This window comes from Brassica napus, chromosome C4 (genome assembly GCF_020379485.1).
Source record: "Brassica napus cultivar Da-Ae chromosome C4, Da-Ae, whole genome shotgun sequence".
NCBI classification, from domain to species: domain Eukaryota; kingdom Viridiplantae; phylum Streptophyta; class Magnoliopsida; order Brassicales; family Brassicaceae; genus Brassica; species Brassica napus.
The window spans coordinates 33,879,246-33,893,366 of record NC_063447.1 but is presented as its reverse complement, the minus strand read 5'-3'; the positions used below and the strand labels follow the sequence as shown (position 1 = coordinate 33,893,366).

The 14,121-nt window shown below is 36.6% G+C and overlaps 1 protein-coding gene and 1 long non-coding RNA gene across 5 annotated transcripts; one reads left to right on the top strand and one right to left on the bottom strand.

Annotated features, from left to right (window-relative positions):
* Positions 1-303: 303 nt before the first annotated feature.
* Positions 304-3,044, bottom strand: LOC106445232 (fatty acyl-CoA reductase 6, chloroplastic). 2 transcript variants are annotated; one of them, XM_013886749.3, is made up of 8 exons: positions 2,560-3,044; positions 2,353-2,456; positions 2,084-2,283; positions 1,910-2,010; positions 1,665-1,836; positions 1,333-1,494; positions 774-1,250; positions 304-696 (listed from the first exon to the last, which is right to left on the bottom strand). In XM_013886749.3, the coding sequence occupies exons 1-8, from the start codon at positions 2,909-2,911 to the stop codon at positions 537-539; spliced, it is 1,728 nt and encodes a 575-aa protein (XP_013742203.2). In that variant the 5' UTR covers positions 2,912-3,044; the 3' UTR covers positions 304-536. The 2 variants fall into 2 exon arrangements, with proteins under 2 accessions (XP_013742203.2, XP_022556664.1); XM_022700943.2 differs by having other exon boundaries at positions 1,910-1,968; positions 2,560-3,043.
* A 7,785-nt stretch (positions 3,045-10,829) lies between these two features.
* On the top strand, positions 10,830-12,482 carry LOC106445236. 3 transcript variants are annotated; one of them, XR_007322092.1, is made up of 5 exons: positions 10,830-11,117; positions 11,339-11,476; positions 11,562-11,617; positions 11,706-11,801; positions 12,157-12,482. It is a non-coding gene; the product is annotated as an uncharacterized LOC106445236 (long non-coding RNA). The 3 variants fall into 3 exon arrangements; XR_007322091.1 differs by lacking the exon at positions 10,830-11,117 and having other exon boundaries at positions 11,128-11,476; positions 11,706-11,822; XR_001288416.3 differs by lacking the exon at positions 10,830-11,117 and having other exon boundaries at positions 11,129-11,476.
* The last annotated feature ends 1,639 nt before the right edge of the window (positions 12,483-14,121 follow it).

Sequence of the window (14,121 nt, the reverse complement as noted above, 5' to 3'; positions counted from 1 at the left end):
TCTAAATCAGATAAACAAGTTTTTATTTATAGAATATAATAATATATAATAAATTAACTTGTTATAAAAAATGATTTTAAATAACAAAAAATTTAAAATACTCAAAATTACAATATCCAATAGAAACATGTCATGTGGCATTGGTGGTCTCATTTTTTGTTCATTTAACATTTTGAGAAAATACAACTCAGTTTAATTAATCTATGTCATTTTATCAACACTTTCATTGCATTAGTTCAACCATTGAATCAATTATTCAACAACATTATTGTATATAGTCCTGTGAAAAACTTGAGTTTTCCGTTTTAATTAAAAAATTTCAAAAACACTATTGAATGTAAAAAACAAAGATTCATTGGTTTCCTACATAGTTTCTAACATTTTCTAAAGCTATAAACAAACTTAACAAAACGGAAACAACACTTTTTAGGGCAAAAGAAAACATATAAACCAATTTAAATTGGAGAACACATCAAACACCAACACATAACTGGATAAGGATGTGTTGCATCAGTTTGTCTCTTAAATCACTCTTTTTAACTGGATATTTGACGAAAGAGTTCCATTTTGAGACCTGGAAGATGAATGTTGATAAAGTAATGCTCCCAATCAATGCAACTGCCATCAAACTCGAACATCTTTCTCTCTTCCACTGACAACTCATTTAGCAGACTCCTTGTATTAGTGTCATCAAACCTAGTATATATATATTTACTATATGTTAGTAATCGGATAGCTTAATAAATCAACCAAGTCCAAGTAATGTTATCTACCGAGCTTGAAAGAACATGTAAGGCTGATATGTTTTTGCTAAGGACACAAAATACTTTAGCTTCCTCTTCCCCTTCATGCTCAATGTGGTATGTGACTCTGCTTCTTCTTCTCCATTCTTCATCGCTCTTTCTTGTTTCCTTATTGCTTTGGAAACAGAAGAGGTGAACTCCTCTAAGGAACTGTGGAATTTCATAAGCTCAAATACTTTTGTTGTGGTCTCAGTCAGTGGAGAGTCACACAGATGTTGATAAGAGAAGTCCATAATCTCGCCCATTCGCAGGGGATGCGCATGAGATGTTGAAGTAACATTGTAAACTTTGACCTCTGGTACATTACCACAACCATGTTTCGCCATGACTGCTATTATTGCATTAGCAACCATATCAACAGGTATAACATCACAAGAAGATTGATAATCTCCAAACAAGTCAGGAATCTGGTCTTTTCCATTTCCCAAGATTAATGGAGCAGTCATCCTGTAATTTTGTTAAATATGTCAATAAGAACAAAAGCTAATCTAGTAAGTCCTTTTTGTCTTTGAGAAGTAAAATAATTAACCTTATTCCTTGGAGCCAGCCAGGGAAAGGCTCCTTGTAGGAGCTTTCTATAACACTAGGCCTTATGATCACTACAGGCAAGTCTCCTCGATTGCTGTGAAGTAAAGACTCACCCATGGCTTTTGTGAATGTGTAAGCCTTTTCCCATCCATAGCTTTGAGCTCTGATTTCTCATCATAATATCACACCGAAATTTTCAGATGAAACATACGCTTTGATCCTCTAAATCAAATTTTAAAGAGTTAACACTAAATTAAAATGTTTATAGTATCCAAAATTTCAGGACCAGCTATTAAGTAGATACATAAAGTAATTATCTCTTTTGATTTTCACCTTTCAAAACCAAGTTCTTTCAGTTTCTTGGATTTTTCACTGCCATGGAACTTTCTTGCAGCTTCTGAAGCTAGTTTCACCTCGTTTTCGATTTTTAACTCAGAAGTTATGTTTTTCCCAATGTAGAGAGGAGTCTCTAGTACTGTTCCCTCTCTCTTACCAGTCACAAAAGCTATATAACATAATAGAAATCAATTTCCTAAACTTTCCTTAACCAAAAAAAAAAAAAAAATCTAAGTCAATACCAGTTGAAACGTGAAGCAAAAGTTTCAGTTTCTTGCATTCCTCTCCGAAGCTTAAGAGCCTATCAGGTCCAAGAGAATTTACACTTAGGGCAGCGTCGTATCTGCTTCCGTGTGTTCTTTAATCATTGGTGCAGTTAGTTTGTAAGCAATGAAAAGAAAAGCTAGAACAAACACCTGTCGTCGAATGTTGTACGTCCAGCAGTGTTTATAATGACATCAATCTCCTCACTAATCTGGTCTGCTGTTTCGGAATCCATCCCTAGATTCTCCTCTCCGATGTCTCCAGTTACTGGAATCAACTTGCTCTTCATGAAAGCTTCATATGAGCTCCCATGCATTTGCTTCAGAAGCTTGAACAGATCCGAGCTGATGATCTGAGCGATACAAAATCTAGAAAATAACTAAAGAAGTTGAAAATGTAATTAAATGTTTAACCAAGAAACCTCATCATAGAGTCTTTTGATGGCTGATTCTTGATCTTTGGATTTCATCAGAATAAAAATCTTCCCTATCTCAGGACTTTCTCTCAACAGTTTCTCAACCAACACTGCAACAAATAATTCTCCAAGCCACGAAAAATTAATCAGTTTACTTGGACAAGTAGAAATGTCTATGTTTTAGGTTTATAAGGTTTTTTTTTGTTTTGTAACCTTTGCCAAGAAACCCTGTTGCACCTGTAACAAAATAGCTCTTCCCTCTCAAGAAACGGACGATTCCAATCCCCCCAGTGGTCTCAGTCTTAACAACCGGTTTCACAGCTTCCAACGACATCTTACGATAACAACAAGAAGTTTGGACTCTGTCTCTATGAGTCGTCTGTGACAAACGACGAGACAAGAAGTGGTTTGGATTGCCTAAGGAGGAGGAGGAGGAGAAGAATCTGACGGCGTTGCTTGTGGCTATGAGATTTGTCGTAGCCATTTTTAGTAAAAGTTGACTCTTTTGATTTGGAAGGGACTTTGCGTGAGAATCATTTATATACAAATAGGACGCACATCTCATTGTTTTACATGATACAACTTTTACAATATTGAAAGTTACTTACAGAAATATATACTTCACAACTTCTATAATATTATGTGTGTTATAATGGTGTTGGCTCCTCCGTCACACTCACATTTTCTTCGTCCTCTTGCATACTCTCTTGGAACCCTACTCCTAGTTTCAAAACCACCAGACTCGGTCATGGTCTCATGGATATAGCAATATGAAAACCACCCATCTGAACTTCGCCTCCCCTAGGAGCTGGAATCGCGTGTTGACATGAAACATAATTAAGCTGCTAGACTTGAGAATTAAGCTGCCAGATTTGAAAATACTTATAAGATTTTATAAGGTTTTATAAGGCTTTATAAGGATCACCAGACTTGAGTTTAGAATCAGAAGACGCAAAGAGGAAGAAGAAGAGAGAAGGACCGTTGGAGATATTTTAAACAATATAAATTTTTTTGTATTGTGTACTGAGTCAACTTGACTTTAAAAGACTTGTATCTAGATCCACAATTTAAATTAAGGGAATATAGTTTTTCTCAGATCTACTTTCTCTCTCTCTCTGTGTTCTTCAATGTTCTTCATATAAATCTCTTTATCCTCACATTCTTTCATGGTATCAGAGCAAGTAAGCTCCTGAGATTCATTCTTCTCTACTCTATTCTCTTTACTTCCGCAAATCTCTGATTTTTCCTTTCTATTTTTTGGTAAAGTTCATCCTGTTCTTGAGTTGTTCTTCATTTCCAGACCTAAAACTTACCAAAAATGGAAAACTCCTACACTAATGTCTTTAAATCCGTGTCTATTCCGGTTACCCTCAAGGGAACCAACTACTTACTGTGGTCTAGACTTGTCAAAACCGCTCTTGGAGGCAGAGGTCTTTGGGAGTATGTTGTTGACGGCAAAGACACCAAGAAGACCATCCTAGGAGAGGATGGTAAAGAAGTTGTTGCTGCAGCTGAAGAAGGTGGGAAGAGAAGTCAGAAGGATCTCATGGTCCTTTCCATTATTCAAAATAGTCTTGAAACCTCTATCTTGGAAGCTTACTCCTACTGTGAAACTTCCAAGGAGCTGTGGGATACTCTCCAGAAGGTATATGGCAATATATCTAACATCAGTAGGGTGTTTAAAGTCAAGAGGGCTATCAACACTCTCAGTCAAGAGGACACTGAATTTTCCAAGCATTTTGGGAAGTTCAGATCGTTGTGGGCCGAGTTAGAGATGCTAAGACCAGCCAGTCTTGATCCGGATGTACTTAATGAGAGGAAGGAGCAAGATAAGGTCTTTGCTTTGCTGTTCACTTTCAACCCGGGTTATAGTGATCTAATCAAACACATTCTAAGAAGTGAGAAGCTTCCATCACTTGAGGAGCTTTGTGCTCAGATTCAAAAGGAGCAAGGCTCAGTGGGACTCTTTGGTGGCAAAGGAGACCTCATCATAGCTAACAAGACTGAAGGAAATGAGCACAAACATGAGGGCATAGCTAACTAGGGGTATTACAAGCCAGAAGACAAGAAAGTGTGGGTGTGTGACCATTGCAAGAAAAAAGGTCACGGTAAAGACAAATGCTGGATCCTTCACCCACACCTCAAGCCTCAGAAGTTCAGGACACCTTACTCTGATGCAAGGGGGAATTTCTCTGGTGAAATGGGCGAGCCATCTACTCCTCGTCCCATGAACTCGGTTGCGGCTGGAGAAGGGAAGACCTTGGGATTCAATGGCTGTTCTATCATGAGGACTACCCAAGATGAGTCAATCAAGAGGTCTGACCTTGATGCTCTCATCAAAGCCCTCAAGGAGAACTCTAGTAACACATTTGGTTTATCTTTGAATGCCTCTTATAAACTGTCCAATGCTCTTGTTACAACCTTGAATGCATCTGATAGCTTTAAGCCAGTAGTTATAGATTCTCACCACATGATTAGTGATGCTAGGTTAATCAGTAATGTTAAGTCTGCCTTAGGTAATGTTATGATTGCAAATGGCGACAACATACCAATAAAAGGTGTAGGAAACTTGAAACTATTTGAGAAAGATACTAAAGCATTTTATATGTGATCTTTTGCATATAATCTATTATCTGTCAAGAAGGTTGCCACTGATCTTAACTGCAAGGTTATTTTTAGTCCTAATGATGTTGTGTTTCAGGATATTGAGACTCTTAAGATGATCGGAAAGGGTGTTACTAAAGGGGACTTGTACCTGCTTGAAGACACCAAAACTAGATCATGTTTACCTTATGCTTTTAGTTCAATCCTTGTCTTAGAAAATGATGTATTGTGGCATGCTAGGTTAGGCCATCCCCATTCTAGAGCACTTAACCTGTTATTGCCTAATGTTTATTTCAAAAATGATGGCTGTGAAGCATGTATTCTTGGCAAACATTGCAAGACTGTGTTTTCCAAGCATCTACTATCTATGAGAAATGCTTTGATCTTATACACTCTGATGTCTGGACTGCACCATGCACTTCTAGGGAAAATCATAGATATTTTGTCACCTTCATAGACCAAAAATCTAAATATACATGGCTGACTATGATACCATCTAAGATAGAGTACTAGATGCATTTATAAACTTCTAGAGCTACATAACTAATCAGTTCAATGTTAAGATCAAAGTATTCAGGTCAGATAATGGAGGGGAATATACAAGCACAGCTTTCAAATTCCACTTGGCCAAGCATGGAATAAGTCATCAAACCAGCTGCCCTTACACTCCACAACAAAATGGTGTAGCTGAGAGGAAAAACCGACATCTGATGGAAGTGGCCAGGTCCATGATGTTCTATACCGACATGCCTAAGAGGTTCTGGAGTGATGCAGTCATGAAAACATGCTATCTCATCAACCGAACTCCAACAAGAGTCCTTGATGATGCCACACCTTATGAGGAATTGAACAAAAGAAAACCATCTATTGACCATTTACGGGTATTTAGGTGCTTGTGCTATGTATTGCAAACAGGTGATCATAGGAACAAACTTGAGGCCAGAAGCACAAAGGCAGTGTTCATTGGGTATTCTACCACTCAAAAAGGTTACAAATGCTACTCTCCAGAGACAAGAAGAGTCTTAGTATCCAGAGAGGTCAAGTTTTTGGAATCTAGAGGCTATTATGAGGAGAAGAGTTGGGACAATCTCAAGGATCTATCCCAAGTGGCCTCAGATAGGGCAAACAACCTACGGATTATCATGGAGAGCCTAGGTATCATCATGACACCAAATGAAAGAACTATTGGTTCAACAAATAGTTTAGATCAAGCCAATGGTATGGATGCGGCTGAAGAGGCTTTTCATCCTAATCCTGAAGGGGGGAATCAAGAGGATTCGTCTACTAGTCAAGAGGAACCACACATGGGTCAAGAGGATCCGCAAACTACTGATCAAGAGCAAGAGGTTCATGATTAGGATGAAAGCCAACAACAAGAGGAATCAGATCAACAAAATGAAGTTGAAGCTAAGATTGTTGGAGAGGTCCAGCCGCTTAGGAGAAGCACAAGGGTGAGAAAGCGTCCATCAAATTGGAAGTATTTCAACAGTCAAGCAGTAGCCCATCCCACTCAAGTAACTTGCTCCCTTGCTTACTATCCAAGAGATCATCAAGCCTTCATCACCAACATAGATCAAGAGTATATTCCGAGGACCTATGAGGAGGCAATGAAGAGAAAGGAATGGAGAGACTCAGTAGATGATGAAGTCAGTGCCATGATCCAAAATGGAACTTGGTTTGAGAGTGAACTTTCCAAAGGCAAGAAGGCTGTCACAAGCATGTTACTATTCACTATCAAGTACTTGGCTAATGGGCAACCAGAAAGAAAAAAAACCAGACTTGTTGCAAGAGGCTACACTCAAGTCTATGGTGAAGATTACCTTGACACCTTTGCACCAGTAGCTAAGCTTCACACGATACAAATTGTACTCATTGGCTGTGAACTTAGAATGGGATCAGTGGCAAATGGATGTCAAGAATACTTTTCTACAAGGAGAGTTAGAAGATGAGGTCTACATGAGACCACCACCTGGTATGGAACACCTTACCAAACCAGGAAATGTATTGTGGCTGAAGAAAGCCATCTATGGTTTGAAACAATCACCAAGAGCGTGGTACCACAAACTAAGCACCACACTCAATGGAAGAGGTTTTGTCAAGTCTGAAGCTGATCATACCCTATTCACTCTCACTAGCCAGCAAGGAATCATTGTCATTCTCATCTATGTTGATGACATTATCATCACGGACAGTGACAAAGAAGGGATCATCTCGACCAAAGCGTTCCTTAAGGCTTCATTTGATATCAAGGACTTGGGAGAACTCAAATACTTCATAGGGATCGAGATGTGTAGGTCTAAGGAAAGGTTGTTTCTATCTCAAAGGAAATACACCCTTGAGTTACTAAATGAGGCTGGAGATCTTGGTGGAAGAGCTGCCAAAACACCTTTAGAGGAAAGATACAAAGTGATGCGTGAGGGGGAGATTGAAGACAAGTCATATGAAGATGTAAAGCACTATAGGAGAATGGTGGGAAAACTCATTTATCTTACCATTACCCGACCAGATGTATGCTTTGCAGTAAACCAAGTAAGCCAACACATGCAAGCTCCAAAGGTACACCACTGCAACATGGTTGAGAGGATTCTCAGGTACCTAAGAGAGGCATCAGGACAAGGAGTATGGATGGGATGCAATAGAAGCACTGAGATTGTTGGGTACTGTGATGCGGATTGGGCAGGAGATCGAGTTGATAGGAGATCAACTACTGGATATTGTACCTTCATTGGAGGTAATTTGGTAACATGGAAGAGCAAGAAGCAGAAGGTGGTGTCTTGTTCAAGTGCTGATGCAGAATATAGAGCTATGAGGAAGCTCACAAGCGAGTTGATTTGGATCAAGGGACTTCTTAAGGACTTGGGAATTGAAGTTACAACGCCAATCACGATGCATTGTGATAACCAGGCTGCTATACACATTGCTAGCAACTCAGTCTTCCATGAAAAGACCAAACATATAGAGGTACTAGCAACTCAGTCTTCCATGAAAAGACCAAACATATAGAGGTAGATTGCCACAAAGTGAGACAAGCCGTGGAGCATAAGTTCATATTGCCGTGCTACACAAGGAGTGAAGATCAGCTAGCTGATATCTTCACCAAGGCAGCAAGCACTAAGGTATGTGAGTTCATTCAGCCAAAATTGGGACTCATAGACCTATCATGTCAATGATCTCTCCTTCATGAAGTGTTATACTCTTTTTCCTTGACTTGAGTTTTCTCCCAAAGGATTTTACCTAGTTGAAGTTTTAATGAGGAAATACTTCATGGCTTCCAAGCTTGTCTTGTTCCACATGGTCAAGCTTGAGGGAGAGTGTTGACATGAAGCATAATTAAGCTGCTAGACTTGAGAATTAAGCTGCCAAACTTGAAAATACTTATAAGGTTTTATAAGGTTTTATAAGGCTTTATAAGGATCACCAGACTTGAGTTTAGAATCAGAAGACCAGACTTGTGAAGCAAAGAAGAAGAAGAAAAGAGAAGGAGACCGTTGAAGATATTTTAAACAATAAATATTTTATTGTATTGTGTAATGAGGCAGTTTGCCTTTAAAAAACTTGTATTCAGATCCACAATTTAAATTAAGGGAATATAGTTTCTTCCAGATCTACTTTCTCTCTCTCTCTTCTTCAATGTTCTTCGTCTAAATTTATTTATCCTCACATTCTTTCATCGCGCACCTATTGTTCTGGACTCACCTCACGCTCAGTGACACGCTTCTAGTGGGATCCAACACCATGTTTCAAAACGCGTTAAAGGATTCCAAGACCGTAGCCGTTTGCTTTCCGGATTTGGCGCCTATTGTTCTTGAAGCTCTTTTTTTTTTTTTTTGATAACTCTGGTATTTGGTCAGCCACATTCCCAACTATCTCTCGAAAGAGGTCCAGCGCCCCAACAGAAGGGATGTTAAATCCGTTGTGGCCAAGGCTCGAATCCGGATAGCAGGCAGTACAGCTGTACCTCTTTTACCACCAAGCTAGGAGCGCTTGGTTATTCTTCTTGAAGCTCTTGCCTACATACACCCGTTGAGGTAACTTCCATTTCTTGCATTTTCGCTTATTTTACGGGTCAAAACTCTGACGAAATCACATGGTCTACCGAACTTATTTTATTCGATCGCGAATCCAATTAAAGAATAGTTTAGTAGCAGTTCGTTATGAAGATTTGGTATATTGAAATTATATATTATCATGCGTGATTCTCGCGCCAGAGTGACGTGCACTGCTCATCAATATAGTAGTTTTTTTTTTTTAACTCTGGTATCTGGACAGCCACATTCCCAACTATCTCTCCGAAAGGGGTCCAGCACCCCAACGGAAGGGATGTTAAATCTGTTGTGGCCAAGACTTGAACCCGGGTGGCGGACAGTACATCTGTACCTCCTTTACCACCAAGCTACGAGCGCTTGATTTAGTTTTTTTTGTTATGGACATGAAAAACTATTGGTTCAGATCTATTTGATATTTTAGTAAATGACATCAGTCTCTTTGCTATTACACCATCTCTAATCGATAGAACAAGTCTATAATAGATTTGGTTTTTACTCTAATACTTTATTTTAGAGTAAGAAAATAAAGTGATATATAAAAACAAAACAAAATTACTTGATTTACTTAGTAAATTCATCTTTACTCTATTATATAGTAAAAAATAGAGTATGATTGTAACATTTTTACTCCAAACTCTAAACATTATTTGAGAAGTGATTTTTTTGAATTTTTCTTATGTGTTACCATCACATTCATTTTCATTAGAAAAGGATGACTTAGTGAAAAAGATACATGTTTAATTTGTTTTATTACATGTCAAATTGCATTTATGAAGTTTTACATTTTAATTTTGGTAAGATATTTTAAATATAACAATAACTTATATGTATCACCATTATTGAAAATTGTAAGCTAATAACATAACTATAAATACAAATTTTTAAACATTAACTTAGAATTGAAAAATAAAAATATGTAAATATTTGTATTTTCCAAAATTAACTGTGAATATATTTGGTAATTAAGTGTTCTAATTATGCTTTAATTCATTAATTAGTATGAAAAAAATAATCAAATTACCAAATTAGTAAATTATTCGTATATAATCATCATATTTTTTATTGAAAGACCTAAGCCCAAATCTTATTATGTTGGGGTTTTTGGTTTGGATTTTTAACTTCAACTAGACCTTTATTAATATCTTGTCATGAAATCCTCATAGATGATAGAATTGAGATACAATTAGGTCTGAGACGGATCCTGATATCTGGGAAATTTAGGGTACCCAAATCTGAATCCGGTTTCGTCGGATCCGTAGATTTGATATCCAGATTTGTGGTTTCCGGATATCCGTCTTGATATTCTATTACCCGCGGATATCCGAATCCAGATCCGTAAAAATAATTAAAAATAAATTTTTTTAAAAAAATACTAATTTTTTCATATAATACATAAATTAAATATTTATACAAGATTTATAAATATATTAATATATGTTTATAATATTGTAAAAAATAAAATAAAATATTATAAGATTAATTCATGTATAAATATTAATGAAATTTAAAAATTTAATATATTTTAAAAATACGGATCTGGATCCGGATATCCGGATCTAAAAATTAAGATATCCGGATCCGGATTCGGTTTGGACAGATCCAAAATTTTACTATCCGGATTTGGATCCGGGCACCCTAGATATCCTATTTTCGGAGCGGATCTCGGATCGAATCCAAATCTCGGATAATAAATCTCAATCTATTAATACAAAGAAGAGCTTAGGGAACCACTTCATCAGTTCGGATGACCACAGACTGACATGTGTCCTCTTTTTTACTCCTCCACGTTAGACTTTTATTTATGGGTTTAACAAATTAAATTACATGGACTTGCGAGTGAGTTACGTGATTGAACAAACTGTGATTCTACGGTTTACAGTTGGGCTGGATATCTTATTTGGGCTGATAACAAAAACAAAAAAGTTAGCCCCATTAAGAAACAATAACCTTTTGAATTCTAAAGGTTCGTCGTGTTCTTTGTTCTCTGATCTGTTAGACCCATGATTCATTGATTCAACGCCATTGAAGACCTTCTCAACTCCTTAGCCCCACTCCAACTATTATTACTCATTCAATGCATTTTGCCTCTCTTCAAGTCGGTGGAACTCCAGCTATAAAAAGGTAAGCCTTCATTCCGTCAGCATCATCATCATCTATTCTCTTAGCTGTAGCCGTTCCAAGCACATACCTGCTGAGATGGAGATCTACTGCTATTTCTTTGTCATTCTTTTTCTGATTGATGAGAAAAAAGTACGACGATGTTAGTTCGTTTCGTTGACATACTTTGTTTATTAATCTTCATGTCGTATTAGTTCCAAAGTGTTTTGCTTTCTCTCCTTTAGTCCAAAGCTTGCGTTTCAGCTTGCATTGCTCGCCTTAACAGCTCAAACAAGCGAACCCCTTGATGTGATCGCTTCAAGATTGTATTTTTAATATTCAGTGAGTTATGAGATGACTGGTGATCTTGCTGAGATTTTTGGGTGAGTAATTCACTGACGATTTGTTTTCAGTATATTATATTGACTCAGCAGTTGATTAACTGATCGATTTTACTTCTATTTGCAGTACTCAATCTGCCCTTTCACCATTCTGCAACACTTCGTCATGATGAGTTGGGTCAAGTACGTTTCGTTACAAATGTTATACACACTAGAAACTCTTGATTCAGATTTTGTTTTGGTTATTCAATGTGTCATTTTGTGAATGCAGGAAACACTTCTGACTTGATTGCTTCGCAACTACCTGTACTACAACAACCTTTATGACCACGAAGAGAAGTTGAGATCAAAAGAAACAAGATTTGAGGTACATTATTGGAACCAACAGGTTTATCTTTTAGTCTTTCATACCGATTGATTATTGTAGCTTTCTAGATTATAGTTTATATAGTTTCTCTGATCTCCCACTTATGCTAACCTTTCCACACTCAATTTTTTTTTCTTTCAAATACTGCGACCCATTGAGTATGATCTTTTTCTCTTATCATATACTTGCTGTTTTTGTTTCTTTAGACGAAGTCTTGTTGATCTTCAACTATTGTATCTAATATGATATCTACATACGCACTCCGGTCATGCCATGTATATATATTTATAATGAAAAAGTCGATTGAGTATTGATCAAACATGTCCGATCTGAAAAAAAGAGATGAATATGGCAGATGAAGGGAAGCCAAAAGTGAGAAGAGTATCTGTTGTGTTTTCAGTTTCACCCGAAGAAAAATGTAATATGAGGAATCTTCTTCTCCTGCAAAAAAGCTTAAAAAAGAAGAAAAATAGTCCAGTCTCCAACACGAGATCGTGTTTTAAATTTGCAGTCATGGCCTGTGATTTATATGTTTTAGATGTAAAAATTTCTGTGCTAGTTTGTTTTAAAAGTTTTGTCATTTAGTTTGGGTTTTGGACATAGCACTTTGTTTTTTTGGTCAATTTTGACTAAATACTCTCTATTTAATGATTCGGAATAAAATAAAATGGTTCAGTTTGATATGAAAAATAACAAGTCTAAATCATCGGTCAAACTAATAAAAATTAGATGTATAAAGTAAGGTTTCAAAAGTATGGTTTTAATTTAACAAAAAATTGTTAAACTTAAATTTTCACAAACACAAAAAATCTATAATTTCATTAGAATTTGATCATTTGAAAAACTTTTTAAAATAAATTTAATTATTAGTATAATTAGAGTTACAAACTGTGCTTAGTACAATTATATATCAGCATATTCGAACAATTTTTCAAACATACATACGAATTAGAAAATTAAGAAAGTAACTATGTATTATATTGGTACTGTTATAAAAGTAATGAAAAAGTCTATCTTTATTAATAACATATAGATTTTTTATATAGGAGATTACACGTCATAAGATAAATGAAAATATAACAAATCATAATATCTTGGTTATGAGTCATCCACAATCTGGTTCATAACACTCCCCCTTGGATGCCATAACCATTTAGAGCTTGTAACATGCTTTAATGTTGCCTCATTAAAACCTTATCAGGAAAACCCAATTGGGACAAAACCACGGTGAAGGAAAAAGAGTACAACACACATTACTTCCTCTGATTTGGACATTACTGAAGGTCCTTTGGACCTCTCAAATTTTCTGCAATCCGTAGGTGATGAAGATCTTGGGCAGAATATGTTTCGTCCTCGAACATGATAGTTGGTTATTCTTTACCATCGGCCATGCCACAATCTGATCGAACATATTGAGTCATCGACCTCAAATACACACACACGAAATCTTGGATGATGTTGTTGTGATATGCGTGTACCACCATGTGTAAAACATAACCTGTCTGAAAACAAATCAACAAAACCAAATAACCCCTCTTTGGGCTGGTTAGTATAAAATAAATCAAAATCAAAGACTTCTTCATCGTCATTCTTATGGACCAATCAGATCAGTGTCTAAACAAGACTTCTGCATCGTCCATCTCAGGACTAAATAGACTTCTTTATTGTCCACCTTTGGACTGAATGGATCAGTATCCAAAACAAACGATCTCACGCCCATGTACTAGATAATGGGTGAGACTGGTCCATATTAAATCTCTTGAATATTCTTTTCTGTATATACTATTTGATGCACAAGGATTTCATTGTTAATGTACTCAAGCTGTAATCCCAAACAAAACTTTGTTTTCCAAGATCTTTCATCTCAAACTCTTTCTTGAGATATTCATCTGTTTGGGAAATTGTATCCAGAGGTTCCTAGGATATTCAGATCATATATTTTGATGATTATCATGTTCTCGAGAACTTGTTGTACTTTCAGCTCAATACCCTCTAGTACTTTCATTATCCAGTGGACCATATAAATATGCAGTCACTACATCAAATTGCTGCAAATCTAATTTTCTCTCTTATTTGCCAGACTTATGAAAAATCTAAAAGTAGTTGCATCCACCACATGTGAGTATGTCTCCTCATAATCTATTACTTGTCTTTGTGAGAATCCTTGCGCAACATCAGCTTTATATCTCACGATTTCTATTCCTCACAAGACCCATTTATATCCACTGGTTTTAACATCATATGGCATCTTAATCATATGGCCAAATACGCATTTCTTCCTTAAACTATTTAACCCCACGTTTTCATTCAATCCAATCTT

Excerpts from the sequence above, each read along its gene's own strand:
- LOC106445232 (XM_013886749.3), bottom strand. The coding sequence starts at position 2,911 with ATGAGATGTGCGTCCTATTTGTATATAAATGATTCTCACGCAAAGTCC. Across the intron at positions 2,011-2,083 it reads CGTACAACATTCGACGACAG|ATACGACGCTGCCCTAAGTG; the intron begins GTGTTTGTTCTA and ends ACACGGAAGCAG. Across the intron at positions 1,837-1,909 it reads TTTGCTTCACGTTTCAACTG|CTTTTGTGACTGGTAAGAGA; the intron begins GTATTGACTTAG and ends TATGTTATATAG.